Genomic DNA, 24242 nt, shown 5'->3' with positions numbered 1-24242 from the left:
CGCTCCCTGCAATTCGAGTTCCCTTGTGCGCGCCGCTTTGCAGCTTGGAGCGCAGTCGGGAGAGATCCCGACGAGCCGCGGGATCCCTCCGGGGTGGGATGAGGGTGGGGGCAGAGGGGGAGCCCCCGCAGACCCCTCCCGGCCCTCGGCGAGAGTGCCATTGGCCCGGGCTGCCCTGTGGGCGGGAGGATGACATCAGCGGCAGGTTGGATTATAAAGGCGCGAGCGGAGCCGCGGGCTCAGAGCGCACCCAGCAGGCGCTGCGCAGCACTGGGACCCGCACCCGCGTCGCAGCCCGGCCAGCCTGCTCCGCGCTCGCCTGCCCGTCTGCCCGCCGGCCCCGCGCACCCTTGCTGCCGCCGGTCTGCGCCCAGCCACCCCACGGGCACCATGCACCTCTCCCAGCTGCTGGCCTGCGCCCTGCTGCTCGCGCTACTCTCGTTCCGGCCCTCCGAAGCCAAGCCCGGGGCGCCGCCGAAGGTGGGTGCTGTCGCAGGGACGTCGGAACTGTGAGGGGCGGTGGTAGGGCTAGGGGGTCTAGGACGGTGTGGCCCGCCGGAGGGAGCAGAGGGGGCGGGAAGGCGGCTCTCTCCCTCCCCTGAGATGTGCGCGGGTGAGGGCTGGGGAGCCCTCGAAGCCCGGACTCGGGAGAGCATCGACAAATGCGCAGCCTCTGCCTCAGTGTGGTCAGCCCGGCAAGGGGCAAAGGAGAGGAGGGCAAGGGGCTCCCCGAAGGAGCGGACAACGGCGGCCGCGTGGCAGGTGGATGCAGGGCCGAGCCGTCCGGCACCTCTGGGGGCGCGCTCAGGACTCGAAAGGGACAAACCGCGCTGGCCGGAGTGTCGGGCTGCAGCACCAGCGTCCCCGCAAAGTCCCCCGCGCTGCCGCGGTGCGTCCCTTCACCTGCGCGTTCTTTCCTTCGGACAGGTCCCGCGCACTCCGCCAGGGGAGGAGGTGGCCGAGCCCCAGGCTGCGGGCGGAGGTCAGAAGAAGGGCGACAAGACTCCCGGGGGCGGCGGCGCCAATCCCAAGGGCGACCGGTCGCGACTGCTCCGGGACCTGCGCGTGGACACCAAGTCTCGGGCGGCGTGGGCCCGTCTTCTGCAAGAGCACCCCAACGCGCGCAAATACAAGGGAGGCAACAAGAAGGGTTTGTCCAAGGGCTGCTTCGGCCTCAAGCTGGACAGGATCGGCTCCATGAGCGGCCTGGGATGTTAGTGCGGCGACCCCTGGCGGCGGTGAGTACCACCAACCCCGGCCGCCGGGAGCTCTTGCACACCCAGCTTCCTGTGAAGCCCCCCAGAACCAAGCCTGCACCCCCTCCCGCAGGCCGGCTCCTCTCTGATCCCCTGGACCTTTCCGCCTCCCAGCCAGACCATCTGGGCACAAGATTGAGTGTGTGTGCTAGACATTTGCCCCCAACACCATTTATCATCCCATTTTACAGATGGAGAAAGTGAGGTATAAAGTGGTCAGGGAACTTTGGCAAGGTCAGAAATGGCTCAGCATGGATGAACCCACCTGGCTCCCTCTGGAGAAACAGAGACAGCTTGGGAGGGGGGGGGGGTCCCACCCGGGGGGGGGGTCCCACCCGGGGGGGTCCCACCCACCCCAGGACCATAAGGCAACCAGCAACACTGGCCCCAGTTCTCCAACTGGGGGGATTGAGGGCTGATCCTGGGTTGGTGGGAGCAGAGGAGGAAAGGCATACATACAAGTCAAGGGTAAGTTGATCTGCTAGCCACTGCATCATGGTGCTGGGCAGTAAGCAGCCCAGTGGTCAGGACAGCTCCCTGGGTCTGCTGTCCCTGTAATGGGACAGACTTGGAGCGATACCTGCCCCCTCACAGTAGGGAGAATAGCCGTTTGTTAGCATCACCAGGGAGCATTTCTGCCCCAGAGCATTCTGATTCTTGTCCCTTCTCTAAACCATGGCCGTGGGCAAACTGGTCTGTCCAGGGTCCTGACGCTGCTGCAATCCGTGTGACTTCAGGATCGAACCTCAGTGTTCGTGGCACTATTCTAGGGCAAGGAAAAAGAAACTAAAATAAATCTATTTTTTTGCCCCAACCTGAAACTCAACATGTCCCAAACTGAGCCCCGCCCCACCCTCCCCCTTCCCCCCCTCCCCCCACCATGCCTAGGCTCCATACCTGGGTTTCTGGTATGGCCTCCTCCACCTCCACCAGGCTGGAAACCCCTGTGCTACCTTCAACCCCTGCCGGGTGCTGCACCCCTGGCAAGGTAGTGCAGCCAATGTCCTTCCCTCCTTTCTCCACTCCTCTCCATTCCTGCTGCCCATCAGTACCCATGGAGAAACAACATCCCAACCTCTGGGACTGACATTCAAGTGATTTCGAATCTGACCTCCTGGTGTCCAGCCTTGCCTGCAGCCAGCTGCTGTCATTCCCTGTCCCACAGTCTTTCTGTCCCACTGCAGGCCAAGCTGTTCTCTCATCCCAGAAGCCTTATCAGTGTCTACACTGTCTTCCCCCAAAGGACAAGAGCGCCCATCTTTGAAGGTCTCCAGTGCAATGCCTGAGCCTTTTTTACTACACAGAAAACTTTTTCACCTGAGCTATGGTTGTTTGTGAACCTATTTACCTCCCCAAATTAACTCATGAGCAACTTAAGGGCCGGACACTAGCCTAAGATGATCTGGGGCCTGCAGGATGCCCAAAGGGGCTCTTTAAAATGTCTGTCAATGACCTGGAAAACCTGCCCCACCCAGCTTAGGAGCACTCCTCGCCCGCCTGCCCTAGCATTTAGCTGATGTCCTTCCTCTCTGCAGCCAGACTTGGCCAGGCTGTGTGCTCCTCCTGCAGGGGCTTCGTTTGTCTGAGATCTTGACTTGCCATGATTTTTGCACTAGTGGACCAGCCTTTAGAAGCTACCATTGTGATGGGTTTGTTCTATTCTCTCCCGTCTCAACAATGAAGAGATGGAGCCACACGCGTCAAATTTTCAATTTGTGAGTTAAGCACCAAGTTCAAACTTTAGAATCCAAACAAATGTTATTCTATGAGTTAGCAGGAGATGAGGTCCTGGCAAGTGCCTGGCATGCATGTCCCCATAGACCCCTTGTTCTTGGATGAGGCTGTCTGTGGGTACCAGGTGTTCGTGGAGAGAGGTACTCCGCAGGGGGAATCCAGGTTGCTAAGACTTCTTGACCCCTTTGACCAGGGAAGTTTGTCAACCTCCTGGAAGTTCTCTTTTAGCTGAATGCCCACCTCCAACACCTTTAACCTTCTCAACCTCACCCTCACCCCCAGCCCCGTGAGAAGGCAGAGCATCCTTCCTGCTGCCTGCAACCTCCTAGTGGAGATGCCTAGGGTATCTCACTGGGCTTAAAAGAGAAAGACAGCTTAGGGTTTTCCCATTAATGAAAGCTGTTCCGAGGCTGTGGCCATTTCTCTACACAGGAGTTGACTTTGGCTCTAACCAGCTGCCATAACGACTGTCGCTGATGGTTATAGCCTTGATTATAAAATGCTAATGGCAGAGATGAGGTGTGGAGGATGCCTGAATGAACACGTTGCCCATGGGGCCCAGGGACATCACAGACATCTGTCCTCTGTTTAAACATATGGGACGGCAGAGAAGGGGGTTGGGGAAGAGTTCATCAAGGCCTTGAGGCCCGGGGTCCCTCTGCCCGGACTGTCCTCTGGGAGGGCACCCCCCTGTCTCAGGAGGAAGCCTTCCTCTGGCCCCCGAGCACCCACACACCCATTCGCAGAGACTGGGTGCAGCCCTCATCAAATGACTCTGCCAACTCACGAGCCAGCAAACCCAGCACGACCACTCATTTCCCCAGGGCCGGTGTGACACACCATTTCCTCTGATTCTGAAGGGGACCCTTTCTGAGGAGAAGCCAGCTGGAGAAGGAAGTGCTATTTATGGGCAGCTGTGACCCAGACACTCTGCCAATGCCCAGTGTGTGGCCCGCTGTTGAATCTTAAAGCCAGCCCTGGGAGGTGGCTATTATCCCATTTTACGGGTGAGGAAAGCGATACTCAAAGCTATGCAGGGCCATCCAGGAAGTAATTGTCAGAGTTGGGATTTGAGCCCAGATTTCCCAAATCTTCAGATGCTTCTCTCCCCCTTCCCTCCGCCATCCCCCAGACACGTAAAGCACCTGACGGAGGGTTTGTATTGTAGCAAAAAATAGAGGTGGGCCAGGGGGTGGGGGGCGTGGGGGGCAGGGTGCATTTTCCATTCCCTTTCCCTCACTGTGTCTCACTGAGAGCCAAGGGCAAGGCCTGCACTTAGCCAGAGGGGGAGGAGGGCTGGCTGACTTTCTGGTTCCACCTGTGCTGAGGCAGGAAGTGCCAAGGACACAGCAGGCGATGGATGAGGACCTGGGGAGGCCCGGAGTGGAAGGGCCCTTTTTCCTCTGCAGAAAGGCCTTCATCAGGGCCTGTAGGGCAAATGTAGAGGGATTTTGCCTCCTGCTACAGCAGGAAAGGGAGGAAGGTTCTAGAAGTGCCCTGCAGGCTGGGCTTTCTCAGCTGAGTGTCCCTTGGCCCCTCTGTGTTTCAGGATTGGGAACTTGCTCCGTTTTGCTGAGGTCATCCTTGGTCATCAGCCTCCCAGCATCTGGAAGCACCTCCAGCGCAATGTGGCTTTTATGTTTCTTTTTTTTTTTTTCCTGGTACTGGGAATACACAACACCAGCTGTTTTATTATTATTTAGGGAGGGGGGCATGACTTTATTGTTTGTTTTTTTTTTAATGAAAAATAAAAAGTTATATATTATATATATTATATACACAAAACACACACACCTACACCGACGTGATGACAAGGGACAGTTTTTAAGAGACTGACAAAACCAGCTGTAAAACATTGCTGTTTGTAAATTCATGTCATGCATAAATGTATTTATGTTGTAAAGCTATTTATATTGTTTATAAAGAGATATTTATAAAAATTTTATTTATGTAACTAAATGAAAGAAGTCAATCATTGTAATGTTTTTGTCTTAACTAGTTGAAAAATGTAAAAAAAAGTCATTCCATGAACATCTTGAAAGCTGTCTTTATTTACTCATTGCACCTTTTTTTTAAGAATTAGTCTGAGGAGGCGGGAGAATGCGGAGACAAGGCTTTTGCCTCTAAATAGATCTAGCAGCCGGTTCCCGATTCTGGGTTGATTTGTATCAGAATCCCCCAGGAATCTTGTTAAAAATACAGATTCCTGCCCCTATCCACCCTCTGATCTACTGACTCCGACCTCCAGGGATAGGATTGGCCATGTGGCTTTTGTCCCAAGTGATTCTGACCAGCTCGGCCAGGTCAGGAAGCTGCTCAGAGCACTGGACAGCTGAGAAGTCAGATGCGGTGAATTAAATTGAAATTGAATTTAGCTGACTGAGGGCCCTCTAATTCTACTCCATCTTCTCTCTGTTATTAAAGGAAACAAATCACTGAAAACTTCCTTTCTGCTTTGGGGAGATTTAGAAGGTTTCCATATATCTTGAGGAATCTGGTCTGGTTACCTTATGAATCTCAGCTCCGGGAAGCACGGGGCGGGTCATTTTTCCTCGTAGAGCACCAGGCTCAGTGGGGGCCTGAGGCCAAGGAGCTCAGGAAGAAAGAGGACGTATTATCAGGTTTCCTATTTGCATAGTGCAGTGTGCTTTCCGAGGGGGTTGTGTGTTTTCTTTTCACCTGAAGCTGCTAACAATTATGGTTCCTATGGAGTCTTGCATGAGAAATTATGACTACTTAGAATCTCTTTTCCTGAAACCAGCAGGAAACTTAAATAATTCCGAGCTAATCTCATCCATCCTTGGTACGTGACTCTCCTGTGCAGCTCCCCCTCTGTCTTCTGTCCCTCATTTGGTGAAAACAAGGACTAAAAGAGCCTTTGGGGCTGGTTCCACCAGGTGAGCACGACCCCTCTCAGGGGGATTGGGAGCAGTGTGGCCCCAAAGACATGGGGTCAGCAGGCCTAGCCGAGTATCTCCAGAGGACATTTGGCTCTGGTGGGAGGGGAGGTGGCCAGTGGCACCTGGCTTTTCTGCTGGCATCCGAGCCCCTGACCTCTCTTCCCTCAGCAGCAGGTTCTCAGGTGGGTCAGCGGCCGACACAGTGACCTCACCTGGGTGAGGAAACAGCTTTGAAGACATGTTCCAGCTGGAGAAGGCGCGCCCTTCCCACTCCTCAACTTCCCCCACTGCCCCAGGGCCCTTCTTTGGGCTGAGCTCTCTAGGGTGTGGCTATCTTCCTTCCCTCACCCCGCTTCTGTGGCTCAGAGCTCAGGTGCCAGGTCAATGAGGGTGAGGGCCCCCAGCACCCAGGGCTCGCCAGTGCCTCAGTTCACTGTGCTGTCTGTAGACCCCGTGCCAGGGGATGCTGAGGGGCGTTGCAGGAGCAGGAAGGCGGTGGGTACTCTGTGGGCTTTGCTGGTGGTGAAGCAGGCACATCTTCCAAAGCCCAGAGACAAAAGGGGCGGAGAATTCTGGGATTCAGGGAGCCGCCACCAGAAGCTAAAGCTTTTCTCCGTGGACAGTATCTGGGTTGCCAGGATCCTCAGGCCCAAGCGACACATGCTCTCCTCCCAAGTAGCTCTCATCCCTGAATTAGCTGCAAACAACATGCACGACTCTCTGTTGCCAGTTCAGCCTCCCGCTGGTGGAGGCCAGCCCCTCAACCTGTTGGTGTAGGATGTCGCCAGAAGGCAAGTCCTCCTTGACATCCAAACCTGAAGTCCTCCGACGGCATCCTCGGCAACAACGGGGACACGTCATCCCAGCCACGAGTTTCTGCTGGAAAGCCAGGGAAGGATCAACAGAGAGTCCATCAGTACCAGGAAAAATTTTGAAACCTCCAGAGATTACCCGGGTGGTGGTACTGCCCAAGGCTTCCAGTAGCTCCGGGCTGTATCTTGGGCTCGTCCCTCTCCACGAGCAACTCGCCTCCAGAGCTGCTGGAGACCCTGCAGCTTCTCTCACCGGGGTGAGCACAGCAGCCACGACCAGCTCAGGGGATGGGCCTCACTGGAGCCCTGGTCCTCGGGACGGGGCCGGTACCCCTGCACTGTTAGATGGTTCACTGCAAAAGACCAACAGGGTCAGGCAGAGGCGAAGAGAGATACAGGTGCTGGAAGGCCTCAGGCCTGGGGGTGTTCCGGAGGAAGCCACTCCCTTCCCCGAAGCACTCGGTTATTGGGGAGTCAGGCTGGGGAATGGGGGAGTCTGCCTGGTGCTACAGCTGGTGGCGCGGAGGAGCCTGGCTTGGCAGGACTGGGCCCAGGAACCCCACCTCGGGCTCCCGAACACACCTGCAGGAGAGGCCCCGTCTCTCGAGCCCGTGCCAGGGAGGTACCACCCTGCGCCTACCATGGAGGTGAGGCAGAGTGTCCAGGTCCTCCACCAGGCAGCTTCCAGGAGTCTGCCTTCCCTCCTCTGCCTGAGATAGGAGAGGTCCTCCCCGGTGCCAAACGCGTGGTCCAAAATGGGGCTGCACACAAGCAGGGGGGGCTCTGGAGGTGATCAGAGGGGCCACGATATCTGGACACGGTCAGAGCCCTGCTCTTCCATAGGAAGAGCTCTTCACCCAGGCGGGTGGTGGGGGACGGACTGAGGAACCCCAACCCCAGTTAGGGAGGGAGAAAAGTCAGGGTCCCGTCAGAAATGGGATTTGACTCAGACGGTTTACATGAAGAGGCTTAACTGAAGGGACCATCTACAGAGGTGTGGGCCAGTGTGACGGAGGAGCTGGTGGGAAGCCCGGGATGAAGGGAGAAACTGTCCTGGGGTTGGAGCTGTGCCATGGTGCAGGGTGGAATGAGGGAGAAATACCCCGACTTCTCTCCCCTCCCCGCCCAGCCTCTCGCTGGTGCCTCCAATTGGCTAAACCCACCAGGAGCCAGCCAGCAGGGGAACCCGGGTCAGGTGGCCTGCAGGAGTCGCCTGCCAGGGTGGGTAGGGTGGGAGGCAAACAGAATCACAAAGCGCAAGAGGGATTTGGCTTGAGGCAGGGGTCCGGCACCTTCCTCTAGCAGGGATGAGGCCTGCAGCAGGTATGGGGGCTGATATCACCTCCCTGGAGGCAGCTGATTGTCTTGAATGCAGGAGACAAAGGATTGACTGAGTCCCAAGTGTGGGCACTGTGTGACTGGCAGCTCCTGTTCTAGGAGTTGCCCCACATTCACACCTTTACTGAGCTTGGCTAGAGGGTCACTGGTGCTCCCTCCCACCTACACCATCCACGTCCCTCCCTCCATGTCCCACTGAAGACTGATAATGATGTTGGAAAAATGCGATTTTTTTCTATTTATCCTTATAGTTTTTCTTTTTATTGTTATTATTCTTTATAATTGACTTACAATATTATATTCGTCCCAGGTGTACAACATAGTGATTTGATATTCTTCTACATTACAAAATGATCACCACAATACGTCTAGTTACCATCTGTCATCCTACAAAACGATTACACTATGACTGACCATATTCCTTATGCTGTAAATTACATCCCTGTTAATTATTTATTTTATAGCTGGAAGTTTGTACCTCTTAATCTCCCTCATCTACTTCACTCATCCCCCCACACCCCTCCCCACCAGCAACCACCAGTTTGTCCTCCGTATCTATGAGTCTGTTTCTGTTGCGCTTATTCGTTTATTTTTGAGATTCCACATATAAGTGAAATAATACGGTATTTATTTATCTTTATATTTTAATAGTCATATAGTTGTTATTTATTCAGTGCATAAAGGTTCAGTATTAATATAGGTATTAGATAGGAAATGTGAGGTTATGCTGCAGTAACAAACAACCGCCAAAATGCAGTGGCTTAAACTATTTATCTCCTGCTTGCACAAAGTCTGTTATGGAGCTGAGCAGTCCTTCAGGGCAACTCCTCACCATACAATGGCTCAGTGCTGCACCTCCAAATCAAGGAATTTTTCTTCAGTTGATGCGACATGGAAGAGAGCCTGCTGGGAGGTCAAGCAACCAGGGGCTTCTACCCAGACAGGATGCCTGAGACTTATAGTCACACTTAAGTGGACAAAGCAAGTCACGTGACCATGCCCTACTTTGAGGGGCTGAGGAAGTGCAGTCCTCCCTCGTGCCCAGAAATGGAGGAGACCTGCACTTTAGCGAGCAGGAGCGAGCGCCTACACCCACACGTAGCCACCACTTAGAGTTCCTTCACTGTGTGCCATACACTCCCTAGGAAATTCTACTTTATCTGATGTGAACGTTATCAGCCCTACTTTATTTTTATTTGTGCTTGATATCTTTGCCCAAGCTGTGATTCTTTCCCTCTCTGGTATTTTTTTTTTTTTAATTTAGGTGTGTTTGTAACGTATTAGATTAAAATATATGTAATTTGAGACGTTCTGCCTTTTAATAAGAAAACTAGATTGTTCACATTTATTGTCATTATTGCTCACGCTTGGCCCAACGTCTTTATCTGAATTTTGACTTTGTGTTTTTAAGGTTCTTTAATTTTTTTGTTCCTTTTAATTGAATTTTTTTCTTATGTAGACTATGGTGCTTGCTTTAATCTTCTGCAATGATTTGGAAAGTAGACATCTTGTTTTTAATTCTGTTAGTGGTTCCATTTAGTTTTTCATGAAAATTATTAAACCCACATTTATATTATTACCAGAATCAAAATCACAAACAATAACTTTGAGCTCCTGCACAAGAGAGACAAAGAATTTAGCCCATTTGCTTCTTCCCTGACCTCTTCTGCCCTTTCTGGGTCTCCATTAACATAATCTGAGGACAGTCTCCTTAACTGGACTGTTACAACTACCAAAACAACCTCACTCCAAAATACCTTCAGCTTTCTTTTTGTTCCCCCATGTCCATCAAATATTTTGACTTTCCACCCTAACGCCCTTCTCCAGACACGGCCCCACTGCACACGTCTTAGTCTGGGCTGGCTTCTCTGCCCCTGCCTGTTCTCCGTGGCTGCCCGGGCCCCTCCCACGGGTGTGAGGTTTGAATTTCAGCCCCTGTGTTGGGGGGGGGGGTGTGTGCGTGTGTGTGTGTTGGGCCAGTATGGGCGCTGTGCATTACACGGAGCAGCATACGTGCGCTTCCTCCCCATAGTTTGCCAACCCTTTCATTTCACGACCGGCAGTGCAGGCACCGGCTCTGCGCTGCGCTGCGCTCCCGAGAGGCACACGGAGCTGCCGCGCATCCTTCTCTGGCCGACGAGCCGCAGATCCGGAGCTGGAGAATGGACAGACCTGTCCTCTCTGGGGCTGGCAGGCTCTCCGAGGCATCTCTCCGAGGTCTTCTCTCGCTTTGTCTCATCTGCTGGGGCCTTAAGGCTTCGGCTATGAGCAGGACAGAAACAGGGTTCCAGGGGTCCTAGTTGTTTGATCCAAGAGGGTCAGAGAAGGCGCTCCACTCGGATAGACACCAGGGGGCGCGACAGCGCTGAGAGCATCAAAGGCTCCCCTGGGACAAAGTCAGACAAGCCTGAGGGTGCTGGCGAGAAAGCAGGGCATCAGAGTGCCGCGTGGAGCGTGCGTCGATGGGGGCAGATGGACCCCAGGCTTGGGTGCGCAGGCTGAGATAGGGGACCCCGGGTGGGCTTTGAGCCCTGGAAAGCGCTGCGGGGCTCCCTCTCCTGGCTTACTGCTCGGGTCAGTTGGTCTGGGGACACCGGTACTGGTGTGAATTCCGGGTGTGAGCAAAGAAAGGCGAGGCAGGCGAGCTGCAGCCGCCGCCAGGGCTCAGGCAGCATGGAGAACTGGGAGCTTTAGACAGCTTCCTGCTGAAGGATCTACCTCTGCTCGGATCTACCTCCTTTTCATTACTGAAAGCACCCCATCAGTAAAAACTTGGGTATAATTAGGTATCTGAACATTAAGTACAAGCACGTCTGTGTTAATAAAAGTATGATAGTATTATATACACACATACTTTCTTCCCAGGCCCTGGGATGCACCCACATCCCCTTGTGGAGAGAACTGGCCCAAAGAGCCCTCAGCATCTTTCCATGGAAGGCCTGGGGTTGGGGGGGCTGCTGTCAGCCTCCTGCATGATCCATGACCCATGAGAGTGGAGGAAGCTGGGCCCAAACTCAAAGAAACGGTTTAGATCATTTTTGAGGCTTGAAATGGGATGACATCTGGCAGGATGTTGGCCAAATGGTGACAACAATTACCTCTAGATGAGGGATTTCAGGTGGCTCTGACTTTTTATTTCTTGTACTTTTTGGTTGTACTTGCCTTGTTTGCAATGAAGAGGTATGTATACATGTACATATGCATGTGTATATATGTATGTACATGTATATATACACATAGAGATGTTCACAGCAGCGTTATTCATAATAACCAAAAAGTGATAACAACCCAAATGTCCATCAACTAGTGAATGGATAAATAAAATGTGGTCTAGCCACACAACAGAATACTATTTGGCAATAAAAAGAAACAAGGTACTGATACGTGCCATAACATAGATGAACCTTAGAAACATTATGCGAAGTGAAAGAAGCCAGACACAAAAGTCACATATTGTATGGTTCCATGTACATGAAAGGTCCAGAACATGCAAATCTACAGAAGCAGAAAGTATATTCTGAGTGATTGTCTAGGGCTGGAGTGGGAGGGTGAGGGGAAATAGGGAGTGATTGCTAATGGGTATGAGATTTCTTTTGGGGGGTTAAGAAAACAGTCTAAAATTGATTGTGGTGATGGTTACACCACTCTGAATATACTGAAAACCATTAAATGTACATTTTAAATGGGTGAAGTGAGTAGTACGTGAATTATATCTCAATAAATCTGTTACGTAGAAAACAATAAGGTTATTTCAAACGGGAGAAGAATTTCAAAAACTCCAAGAAAGGAAACTCTTAGAATAAAATCAGGCTCTCAGAACCCAGCCCTGTGCTTGGCTGGACCTTTTCCAGGAGGGGCGTTTCCTAAGCTGCATGCAGAGGGGGGTGGACCAGCACCAGATGTCAGCTGACCTGGGCCCCTTTCCTGGCACCATTCCCTCCAGCTGGGAGGCTTGGGCAAATGAAACCTCAGCATCCTCTTCTGTAAAATGGGAGCAATAATAGTCCTACCTCGTGCGGCTACTGTGAGGATGACATGAGATGAGGCGTGTCAGGGTCTTTGCTCTTTGCCTGGCACATGAAGAGCTACGATTACTACAAGACAAGGTGCATGCACATTCCACCACCTGAGTGCCCGGCTTCCCAAACTGCAAACAAAAGCCCAGTCCCATGAACAGTGATGCCCAAATTACCGCAGCCTGTAGGATGGTGCCTCCTGCCACAATCACCCCACTAATTTCAGGGAAACCCCAGAGGCACCACACACTTTCTTTCCTTGTCCTCCAGGTGGACAGTCGATGGCACACAAGCCCTCAAAGGGGACATTGGCCAAGCCATGCTGTCGAAGCCCCCCCAGGAATGCTGCTTTGTTGGGCACAGAAACCCGCCACTGAGGCCACCCGAGCTCTCTGGGGCTGGGCTCGGGGAGGCTCTGGTGCCTGAGCAGTGCTGCTGGGTCAGATCTTCCTGAGCTGCTCCTTCAGCTGCTGCCACCAGCCACTCTGGCCTTTGGGCCTTGAGGTCAATCCATGTGGGGAGGGGCAGGGGTGGAGGGTGACAAGTGACCCCAGGCCATCCCCTCCTTCCTCATCATACCGTTCTGTCTGTCCTTTGCTTTGTCCTTACAGCCAGTCCAACACCTCCCAACGCTCCCCCAAAACTCCTTTCTCCTTCAGCCAAGCAGCAAAGGTCTTTGTGCCTATTGACACCTACTAATGGGTGGCCAGAGGGGTCATTAGCTCCCCGGTCCACAAGAGCAATCCCATTTGGGCAGAACCAAGATGCTCCCCCAAAGTGGTTGCGAGTTTCTCAAGGGCAGGGATGAGGTCTTTCTTGTTCTAATGTTCCCAGCATCTAGCCCAGTTACTGGCACATCACAGATGCTCAGCGAAAGTTTGTGGCAGCGAAGGGCAAGCTGAAGGCTGCTGCGCTGATCCCTGCAGATGGGAAGGTGAGTAACTCTCATGGGTGAGACCCCTGGGGTGACTCTGGGGGGCCACTCACAGAAGGGACGGGGCCTGTGAGCAGGCCTCATTCTGTTATCAGTAAATGAAGCCAAAGTGGCTGGCCTGGGGGTGTGAGCTTCTGTCCCTTGAGATGGTCCCAGAATCACAGAGTGCTCAGGGCGGCTCTCATGCAAAGCACGTGGTAAAGGAGAGAGGCCTCCAGGAAAAGCCCTTCTCAGAACTGGGCTTACTCCTTGCCCATCTCTGCTCAAAAGCAAGAGAAATGGCTGCTCAATCTCTGTCATTGCCGCCATCAAAGTTTTAAGACTTCCTTTATGACCCTGAGAAGCCCATTTTCCCTGGCTCACGGCTTCCATCTGTCTTCTGGCAATGTTCCCACTCTGTGGTCTTTTCCTGTGATGAGAAAGTCTCTCTGACCCTTTGCACTTATGACAAACATCTTTGGAGATGTGTGGTTAAACAAATATCTTTGCCCCTCTGAGCCTCAGTTTCTTAATCTGTAAAATGGGGATAATACCTAATTCACAGGGCTGTGAGAAGACTGGATGCCCTAGTAATGTCTTACCTGTTGTCTCAGTTAATACTTAATAAATGGCAAGAAGAGCAATAAAATGTGCATGGGCTACTCTGGTAAAGTGCATTGAATACAGGGGTGAATATGAAGCTATAGTCTTTCCTAGGTGATAATTATTCCAAGTAAAAATATATTTCACAGAAACAGAATTTTAAGAAGTGTACCTGAAACCACCTCAGTAGAGAGGTTTTAATTCATCTAATACAGAAGCAAATGCTGTCGAATCTACTTTACAAGGACATCCTCGATCTGACCACATCTTGCCCCTCCTCTGCTCCCACTCTGCTCAAACCACCTCTGTCTCATGCCTGGACAACCACAAGAGACTCCTAGTGGGTTTCCCTGCTTCTAGTATTACTCCCCTCTCTTCTCCATAGAAGCCCAAGTAATATTCCCACCCCAGGGCCTTTGCATTTGCTGTTCTCTCTGCCTGGACAGCCATTTCCCCAGATATTCTCATGATATATTCACTTATTATTCAGATCTCTGCTCAAATGCCAACTTCTCAGCCAGACCTTCCCAACCATCTTTTCTGGAATAACTTCCCATCTTACCACCCACACACTGGTTACCCCCTCACCCTGCTTTATTTTTCTTCTGACATTATATTATGTGGTTCTTTGTTTATTGCTTGCCTTTCCCACTAGAATGTAAATTTTGTAGGGGCAAGGTTTGTTTGGTTAACACTGAAAGTCTAGCATCTAGACTCTAGAACATGATAAGTACTCAATAAATATTTGTCAAATGAGTAAATCATGTGTACCGCTGAGTCCTAGATAACTATTCAGTTACAAGCAAGTTTAAAAAATACATAACTTAATGGAAGTGCCTTTTAGCCAGTTCTGAAAATATAGACAGCTCTTTTACGTGTACATCCTATTAAAAACCCTTCGAAGCTCTACGAACAGGAAAAGTGTCTGGGTATATCAGGGAGGTGTCTGGGGGTTTTGCAAACTACTCAGAGAAACTGCTGAGGTGTGAATCGTTCTCAGGAAAGGGAACTCAGGGTCATGAGGGAGAAAGCTGAATGCTCCTGGGAGGTGTCAGAAAGCTCAATCCACCGAGTCATCACTGGACCCCTGTCCTTCTATGGGAAGCTCTAACAGGGCACCTCCAAGAAAGCCTTCCCTGCCTGGAGCCCACTGTTCTGAAGGTGGGTTCAGACGCCCTCAGGTGCCATAGCAGCAGCCAAACACTCTTTTTGAAGGGAGATGGAAAGGGAGGCAAATAACTGGGTCTATTAGAAGTTTCTTTTTTTAAAAAATCAATGGGCGGGGGGAGGGGGGTACTTCCCTGGGGGCGCAGTGGTTAAGAATCCGCCTGCCAATGTAGGGGACACGGGTTCAAGCCCTGGTGCGGGAAGATCGCCCACGCGCTGCAACTACTGAGCCCATGCGTCACAACTACTGAAGCCCGCACGCTCTAGGGCCTATGTGCCGCAACTACTGAGCCCATGTGCTACAAATGCTGAAGCCTGCACGCCTAGAGCCCGTGCTCCGCAACAAGAGAAGCCACCGCTATGAGAAGCCTGCGCACCGCAAAGAAGAGTAGCCCCCGCTCGCCACAACTAGAGAAAGCCCGTGCACAGCAATGAAGACCCAACGCAGCCAAAAATAAATAAAAAATTAAAAAATAAAAAAATCAGTGGGGGTGGTGGCTACATTTGTCAAAATGTATTGACTTTAACTCATCAGACACTTCCAGTGGGTAGGCTTATCATATGTAAATTATACCTCAGTGCATTTGACTGGAAAATAACAACAAGAAAAAAAGAGGTAGGGCTTCCCTGGTGGCGCAGTAGTTGAGAATCCGCCTGCCAATTCAGGGGACATGGGTTCGATCCCTGGTCCGGGAGGATCCCACATGCCGCGGAGCAACTAAGCCCGTGTGCCACAACTACTGAGCCCACGTCGCTGCAACTACTGAAGCCCGCGCGCCTAGAGCCCGTGCTCCACAACAAGAGAAGCCACCGCAATGAGAAGCCCGCTCACTGCAACGAAGAGTAGCCCCTGCTCACCGCAATTAGAGAAAGCCCATGTGGGGCAACGAAGACCCAACACAGCCAAAAATAAATAAATAAAATAAATAAATTTATAAAATAAAATAAATAAATAAATAAGAAAACAAGAGGTAACCAGAGGGAGGTGGGGGAGGAGAGAGACACTGATGACAGGCAGGCTCTCATCCCAGGGGCCCCGCCCATGGACTGCAGGAGAAGGAAAAGGGAGGCGCTGTCTCCTGCTTTCTATAGAATACAAACTTTCCTTAGGAGATAATCTTTGTTGCTGGCCCATATGCTTTTGCATTTCTTTATGTTCCAAACAAAAGAAGTGCTGTGAAGGGACTTCCCTGGTGGTCCAGTGGTTAAGACTTCACCTTCCAATGCAGGGGGTGCAGGTTCTATCCCTGGTCAAGGAGCTAAGATCCCGCATGCCTCGTGGCCAAAAAACAAAACATAAAACAGAAGCAATATTGTAACAAATTCAATAAAGATTTTTAAAATGGCCCACATCAAAAAACAATTTTTTTAAATAAGTGCTGTCAAGTACATTCTACCACCGCCAAAACACTGGGTCGACAGGTAAGCAGGGACTGGACCAACAGTACAATTTGGCCCAAACATGGTGGCATTTAAGGTTAGCCAATAATTCCCAACATATCATCAGTCTTTCCTTATTCCAATAAAAAAACGAAAGAAAAAGAAAAAAAGAAAGTGTAGCGGGGTCTCAATGTCTGTTGCAGGTCCTTAGAGAATGGAAAAAAAGCTGGCAAAGGCAGGGGAAAACCGCAGCCTGCTGGTGCCCTCTGGTGGTAAAGTGGCAGGACTGCATGGGATTACAAAGGTGTAAACCAATGGTTCCCCAACTAGAGCTCATCGGATCTGTTAAAGCAGAGCTGGCTGGACTCCACCCCAGTGTCTAACTTGGAAGGGTGAGTGGGGCCTGAGAATCAGCGTTTCTAACAAGTTTCCAGGTGACACTGCCACTGCTGCTGCTGTTCCTGAGGCCACACTTTGAGAATCACTGGTTTAGGTTTATCCACCCTAACACCTTGCTTGTATAATACTAAACTGCACGCTAGGAAATTAATTAAAACAGCATTTTTCAACATCTCAATAGTAGTTTATGGGTGACTTTTTTGTTGGTTTTCAATCTTCCAAATTTTGTAATGTGGCTGTAACTTTTTTTTTTTTTTTAATTTTAGCAAAACAAAAAGACCCAAAGCACATCACTCTTGCTGGAGAATTGTTACATCGCTCTTCCAAGAGGCAGGCACAGACCACTTTTGTGCAGATGGACTGGGCACTTCATAGCTTGGCCCTTCTTGGCCACTCTAACAGCCTTCTGTCTAAGGCTCTGTTCTTGCAAGGGCCCTACTGGGTGGATGAGGGTTGTACCCAACCCTGTGGGGCTGGCTCCACAAATACAGGCCGGGTCCCTGGAGGAGCCACCTCTCCCTCTGAGCCACCTCTCACCCTCTGCCTGGGGCACTCCAGACACCTCTCCTCTTGCTGCCCCCAGGCCATTGCTCTAGGCTTCTCCCCACTGCTCCTCCAGGAGCTCTTGAGCCCCGGGCCCAGACTGCTGATGGTCAGGTTTGGGCTACAGATGAAGAGACTCTCAATTCTCACTGGATCTGCAGAAGGAGACCGCTCAGCACCTCAGGGACTGGAAGAAGACGGGCTGTAGGGGCAGGGGCGGGGCTTGGAATCAGCACCGCCAAGGCCACAGGGACTTTCTCTATCAGCCCTCTGGCTCTCTCTAAGGGTCGGTGTGTTCTCTCAGACCTGCTAGGACCATGAGCGTGGCAGTTCCCATACCTTTCCCCTCCCAGCTCAACCATCAGAGAAGGTCTGGGGGCTTGGGCGGGGGGCACTCTGGAAGGAAAACTCTGAGGATCAAAGACTCACCTCGGACCAGTTGATTGTGGCCAGATTTCAGAGGTCTTGTGACAGCCGCCCCCCCCCCTCCGGGGCAGGGCAGACAAAGAGTGTCCCAGCAGCTGGGTGGGAGGGGCACACAATTCCCCTGGCTCCCAGGAGTTGGAGCTTGAATTCAGTCCAATGGCAGCGCCCGAGCCAAGGCCCAGTCTCCCTCCATGGCTGGCTGTCCTTCCGGCTGTGGCTGACATGAGCTGTCTGGGCTCTGCACACGGCTGCATGGCCCCTTCTCGCAGCAGGTGGGGTGCTCAAGAATGGGTGCCTCCAGGTGCTCTACGCCACCTGACCAGAGCTGAGGGGCCCCTCCCTCTGTGGGTGCTGGAGGGAGTGGAGGATCCCTGCTGGAGGACAGAGCTCTCGGGGGGCCTCAAGTGGCCAAAATATGGAACTGTCTCCCATCCCTACCTCTTCCTCCCTAGGAGCTGCCATGGAATTTTAAATTTTTTGCAGCAGTTTCATTGAGGTATCATACAATTTGCCATTTAAAGTGTAAAATTCACCATAGAATTTTAAGGGTTACTTTACAACCTCTGGAAGTGGCTTCCACCTTTTAACCTCTGAAATATCCATCATTAAACTCCAAGCACATCTCCAGAGGCTTATGTAAGATATTTTTGCAACTTATCAGTGGTTATTAAATAAACAGCTGATGTCAAACAGTTCATCCTCGTCCAGTTGTGCCTCCCAATTCAGAGGTTCAGTGTTAGGTGAAAGGAAGTGAACTGGTTCTCAGCTTAACAGCTGGCAGCAGAGATCCCCTTGGGAGAGGCACTGCCTTTGTCGAGAAAAACACCTTGATATTTTGAGAGAAAGGTGAGATTTGAGAACATGGAAGGTGTCAGGCATCCGGGCGGCAGAGCTGGCTGAGTCATTCTGTCCGCGATGGGGACCGCGGCAGGGGGAACAAGGAGGGACACTGACGCAAAGCGGCATCCAAGGGTCAGTTTGAAGTTGTCCTGCTGACACGTAAGTCCTCCTCCTGCGGCTCGGCTTTTGGGGGGAATGGGGGATTAAGGAAAGGCTAGGGTCCACGCTCAGCAGTGACCTGGGGAAAGCAGGCCCCATTGGATGCTGCAGGAATCTAGCGCAGACCCCTCAGAAAGTCCTCAGCATGTGGAATGGGCCCCAAGCTGAGCTCATATCAAGTCCAAGGGGCGAAGGGCACCGCCACCTGATGCACATGCACACCCCCTGCAAGCTCACATGTACTTGTATACAGATGGGGAAAGGTCTATAACAGTCTAGGTGTGTCACACAGCTGTTTGCCTTCCTTGAGCCAATCATTAGCATCCATGTCAAAAAAGACAATGTTTTAAATCACCAAGTAACCGGTGTCCTCCCAGCTCCCTTCCGTGTCTCCCTCCTGTGGCCAGATGTCCCCACACCCCTAGCATCTACTCCCCTCCATGTGGTCCCTGAGACTGTCAAGTGCTGGGGTGAGACTGGGGTTGAGCCCCGGGCCCGCTGCTCTGGGAGCCTGGAGGGCGCCGTGTCCTGCAGCAACAGCCAGGGGTGCAGAGGCACGGGCTGCTGATGGGACTGGGCATGGAAGGCAGGAGCCGGGTCTGGAGCCCTGGCTGGCACCTCCTCAAGCCAGCAGAGCCCCCTCAGACAGGCCTCTGTCTGGGGCACATGCTCGACCACACCCCCCGGGCGAGCTGGCCCAGGACGCCCAGTCAGAGTTGTCCTGAAGCCAATTTCCCAGAAGCCCCACAACTAACGTCCTCTGTTTCTCAGGGATTCTCCAAGGCGTTGGTCAGATTTTTTTCTTTTAAACCTTTGAAACAAGAGGGTCTGATTACCTTCCCCTTTGCCCAGGCCATTGTCATGTTCTCTTCTCCAAGGTCAGAGTCCTGGCCCCTCTCCTCCTGCAAACTCAGTCAAGGGACACAGGTGTCCTTTCCTGCTCTCCTAAGGTGGGTGGGCGCTGCCCTCAATGAGTCTAAGGAGGTTTTCTGATACCTTCTTAAGGAGAAGAGGAACAAAATATAAACATAACTTCTAGCAGGGAACCCTGACATTCCTATAATTCTAAGTTTAATTTTCAGGCAAAAATGGAGAACATTTTTGTGTATTTTAAACTACAATTTGTGTTTATTAAATTATCTGCTTTTTATACCATTTGGATTATTTAAAACATTGCAGTCGTCGTATATTTTATACTTAAACTAGCACAAACATTACTTTGTCATATGTGAAAAATAAATTTAGAACCCCAGATCCACGCAGGCAGGGATTTTTGTCTATCTTGCTCATCTCTGCGTCCCCAGTGTCAAGAAAAGAGCCTTGTCGCATAGCAGTGGACTAATTGGTTAATCCACTCCTTCAATACATATTTGTTGAAGGAGTGGAGTAACCAATTAGTTAATCAATTTCACAAATTTAAAATACCTTTGACACCATAACTCACAGCTTCCTTGCCATACTAAAGAAGTAATACAATGCAGTCATTCTCACATTCTTTTTAAGACGTTTTATCAATCAGTGTGTCTTACCTTAAATGGATGTAATGTTTTATTAAGAATCAAGATTGTAAATTCTTATGGCATTAAATTTATCTTCCCTGAAATGAGAGCATAATATATTAGCATTAATAATTCTGAAACTTTTGAACTGATGAAAATTCATTGGAGAAAAATCTAACCAGGTTGGCTCTAAGAAAACCGTGACGTAATAAACATTCAAAAAACTACAAGTGAACCCCTGATTTTATCACTTACTATCTCTGTGACATCTCACTGAACCTAGGGCTCCTTATTTGTAAAATCAATAACGTAAGACCTCACCTTCCTACGAAATGGAGCTGCTAAAGATCAAGTAGGGTCACACAGGAGAGCATTTTGTAAAACACCACTCAAAACTAAGCCTCCCAAAGAATATGTACGGGTATCTGAATCTGCATACAAAAAATGGATGTCTTAATTTTTTTTTAAATCAATCAGATAGTTAAAAAATAATTAGATATTAAACCATTGCTATCATTTGTATTTCTTTGAACCTCACTGCTTGTTTATTGGCCCTTTATATTTCTTCCTCAGTGAATGACCTGTTCTTATTCTTTGCTTATTTTCCTCTTGGGTATTTGTCTTCTAACTGATTTCAGTAGCTCTTAAGCTGTTTAGCATATTTACTCCTTATCTGTCATGTATGTTGCAATTATTTTCCCCAGGTGATTTAATTTACCAGATGAATGTTTCAGATTTTTATATAGGTCAAGTTTATCAATCTTACATATATATAGGCTTTTGATCAATGCTTAAAGAAAGGTCTCCAAATTCAAGATTATAAAGTATTTTCCTTATATTTTTGATAGATTTAGTTTTATTTTTAAATATTTAATCCATCCGTCATTTATTTCAGCAAAAGATGAACAGTAGGGAATCTAACCTCATTTTCCCTCAGTGATGAGCCAGTCATCCCCAGGTCATTAATTGGCTAATCCGTACTTTCCAGACTAATCTGAATTGCCACCTTTTTATCTCCTAAATTCCCACTTGAACTTGGAGTCAGATCTGGACTCTGTGTTCTATTCTGTTGATCAATCTGTTTATTTCTATGTTAGTATGACACTGTTTTGATTTCTATAGGCTCAGTAAATTATTTTATTATCTGATAGAGGGTGAATCTCACAGACATCAATCACGCTGACTGAAAGGAGCTAGGCACAAAAGAGAACTTTCTGTAAGATTCTACTCAGATGAAATTCCAGAGCAGGTGAAACTAAACTCATCTATAGTGACAGATCAGCGGTTGCCTGTGTCAGGTCTAGTGTGGGAGGAGGGGGGATTTGGGGGAAGGTTAACTCTAAAGGGGCATAAGGGAACCTTCTGGGGAGACAGAATGTTCTATATTTTGTCTGGGTTGGTGGTTGCAAGAGTGTATACATTTGTCAAAACTCATTCAATTGTGCATTTAAAATGTAAATTATATCTCAGTTAAAAATACATGACAGGGCAAGTCTCCTCCTTATTTCATTGCTATTTCCAAAAATTGCTTTTCTATGCTCTTATAATTATTCTTCCAGGTGAATTTTAGAATACCTATATAAATTTTTTTTCACTGGGCTCTTGATAGGAATTGTGTTAAATGTAGTTATCAATTTGGGGTAGAACGGACATCCACAAAGACTTTCCATACACAAAAAGGATACATCTCTTCATTTATTCAAGTCTTCTTTGGTAATTTTTTGCCATTTTGGTCAAAGTTTTTTGGTCAGGTTTTGGTATCGGGGCTGCCTCAGGGGTTATGGCTCCATATTCATTCCTAATTCTGCAGACTTTTTCTTTGTAAAACTTGCCCACAAGTTTCATCATGTCAAGGAATGAGCCTCTTTTCCCCTTTATTATGTATTGACACCATATGCAACCTGAAGTCTATTTTGAAAAAAACGAATCTATTGGAACTGTCTCTTTTTTTAACCATTTCACACTGTTTTAATTATTGTAGCTCTACAAAGTATTTTAGCATCTCTTACCAAGAGATTCTGGTAAATCCGTTGAGCATTCTAAAACTCCTCTTTTCTCCCTACCTTCCCTGCTCCCTCCGGGCATCTGGTAGAACGTCAGGAGATAATGACATCATTTCGGAAAGGTTTCTCTGTGCGCCACTCAGTTGGTTGGCAGCTGTTTGCTGTGTAGGTATGAGGGCCTCCAGTCTGTCAGGCCTCAAACACATTTACCTTAATAAATGTCTTTACCACATGCTGAGGAATCCTGAAGAGGAGCCTGGGACTCTGGGACCAACTCAGCCAAGAACACTCTGTTCCGTCTTCCATCTTAATAACGAAACGCTGCCTGCCTGCTAATAGACGCACATTTATTTTAAATATATGAATAGGATGATTGTTTAAAGAGACCTCCAGCTGGTTAAATTTTGGTTCCTGCAATAAAACTCTCCTCCAGCACATTCTCTGGCTTTGGGCCCTGGAGGGCTGCAGGTTCTCTCGACTGCACTGCTGACTGTGGTCTCGAGTGTTCAGGTTTTCCGGTGGTGGTTTTCATGCTCTGAGGCAGGGCGTCAGGAGCTGCATTGGCCTCAGGAGGACTTCCTCCATGATCCGAATGCTCCACTTTTAGAGCACTCTTGCCAGATAGGAAAATTTTTATTCGGTAAAATATTTTCAATGAAACATTGGGCTATTTTCCTTTGCCATGATCAGGCAGTTCCTCTCTCCCCCTCTCCTTTGAATGCATTGACTTCTTGATGCCCACCTGCCAGTAAAAGAAAGGGCTTCAAGAGCTCTAAGCCACCACCAGGCGTCGAGGCAGGGCTTTCCCAGGCCTCCTCCAGCAGGTTCAGTTAGCAGGCATGGCCTGGCATCCAGGTTGGTCTTGTCAAAGCCCCCAGACCACTGGGCCTCTTCTCTTTGTCTTGGTCGTCCCTTTGAGGGCTTTTCCCCTTGGCTTCCAACATCCTCTCCTCCGTACCAGGAGTCACCTGGGTCCTGTTAACATGAGGATGGACCAGAGAGAGTGCCTAGTGGTGGCATGGGGGTGATGCAGGGCAGCCAGGACTGTGCAACAGAGGAATCTGGGTAAGGAGCAGGTAGGGCTGTGCCAGACACTGCTTCTAACACAGAAGGATGGAGGACCCAGGACGGGGCAACAGGGTGAGGGAGAGTGTGAGAGTGTGGAAGCATCGCTGAGCAATCTGCTCTCTGAAGACCCGAGTTCAGAGGAAGGAGGGATGAATGGGACTGGGTTGGTTGTCTTCATGAGGTCTGGGACTTAACTAGGTGGAGTAGAGGGGCTCAGGTGGGAATGTGCAGGTGGTTCAGATGTGGCTGGAATGGAAGGTTGGCAGAGAAAAGAAGAGGGAGATGAGGTTGAAGAATTGGTTGCAGTTCAGGTGAGAGGAGCCTTCACTCCAGAGCCAAGGAGAGTGGACTTCACTACACAGACTCACTCCTGCTGAGTCCTGCTGGGTGACAAACACCCTCAGAAATCTCAGTGGCTTAGAACAGCAGCCATCTAGTTCACATTCACAGGTCTGCAAGTTGGTTGCAGCAGCTCTACTTCAAGCTCTGGATTGTGTTTAGTTCTCCTCCACGTCTCTCATTCTGGGACCAGTGGCCACCCGGGGTATGTTCTTTCCATGATAAATAGCAGAAAGTGCAAGAGGGGTGGGTGGCAACACATATGCTCTTTGGAACTGACTTCTGCCCATATTCCAATGGTCAAAGCAAGTCACATGGCCAAACCCAACAGCCATAGAGCAGAGAATCACACTTTGCCTACTCTAGTTGGGGGCAACTCAGCATCTCCCTGCAAAGGGCATGAGTCAGAGACTGGAAACAAAGATCTCATTACTGCCATCACCAACCTACCTTCTTCAACAACTTTAGCTCCTGGTTCATGAGTGGCCATGTGGCATAATAAAAGGAGTGCCTAGGGAGGTCTGGGGTCCTGGATTCTAACTCCAGCTCAGCAAATCATTTCGTCTTCAGGACCCTCCATTTCCCTCCTCCTCCACATAAGATGGTTGTTTTGGTTGGTTCCCAAGATCTCCTCCAGCTCTAGCCATCATGAGTCTGCAATACTCAGATAGTTCCATCTGCCACAAGCCTGATGGCTTTGGATCAGATAGAGACCAGAGGCAGGAGACCTGTGAGATGAATGTGCAGGAGTGCAGGCATAGAATGGAAAGAGAGGAGTGAGTTTGCAAAGTGTCAGGAAGGAAGAATAAAGCTGGGTGTTAAGGAGATTCTAACTTTTTTTTTTTTA

General features: G+C 50.0%; 1 protein-coding gene across 1 annotated transcript; it reads left to right on the top strand.

Annotated features, from left to right (window-relative positions):
- The first annotated feature begins 390 nt into the window (after positions 1–390).
- On the top strand, positions 391–1233 carry NPPC (natriuretic peptide C). The gene is made up of 2 exons (XM_061205856.1): positions 391–480; positions 928–1233. The coding sequence occupies exons 1-2, from the start codon at positions 391–393 to the stop codon at positions 1216–1218; spliced, it is 381 nt and encodes a 126-aa protein (XP_061061839.1). The 3' UTR covers positions 1219–1233.
- The last annotated feature ends 23009 nt before the right edge of the window (positions 1234–24242 follow it).

This window comes from Eubalaena glacialis, chromosome 1, assembly GCF_028564815.1.
Source record: "Eubalaena glacialis isolate mEubGla1 chromosome 1, mEubGla1.1.hap2.+ XY, whole genome shotgun sequence".
NCBI lineage: Eukaryota > Metazoa > Chordata > Mammalia > Artiodactyla > Balaenidae > Eubalaena > Eubalaena glacialis.
This window is presented reverse-complemented; position numbering and strand designations above follow the sequence as displayed.

What these genes read in the sequence shown, in the direction of transcription:
- NPPC (XM_061205856.1), top strand. Translation starts at nt 391, where the DNA reads ATGCACCTCTCCCAGCTGCTGGCCTGCGCCCTGCTGCTCGCGCTACTC. An exon ending in AGCCCGGGGCGCCGCCGAAG is followed by an intron (nt 481 to 927) that starts GTGGGTGCTGTC and finishes TCCTTCGGACAG; the next exon opens with GTCCCGCGCACTCCGCCAGG.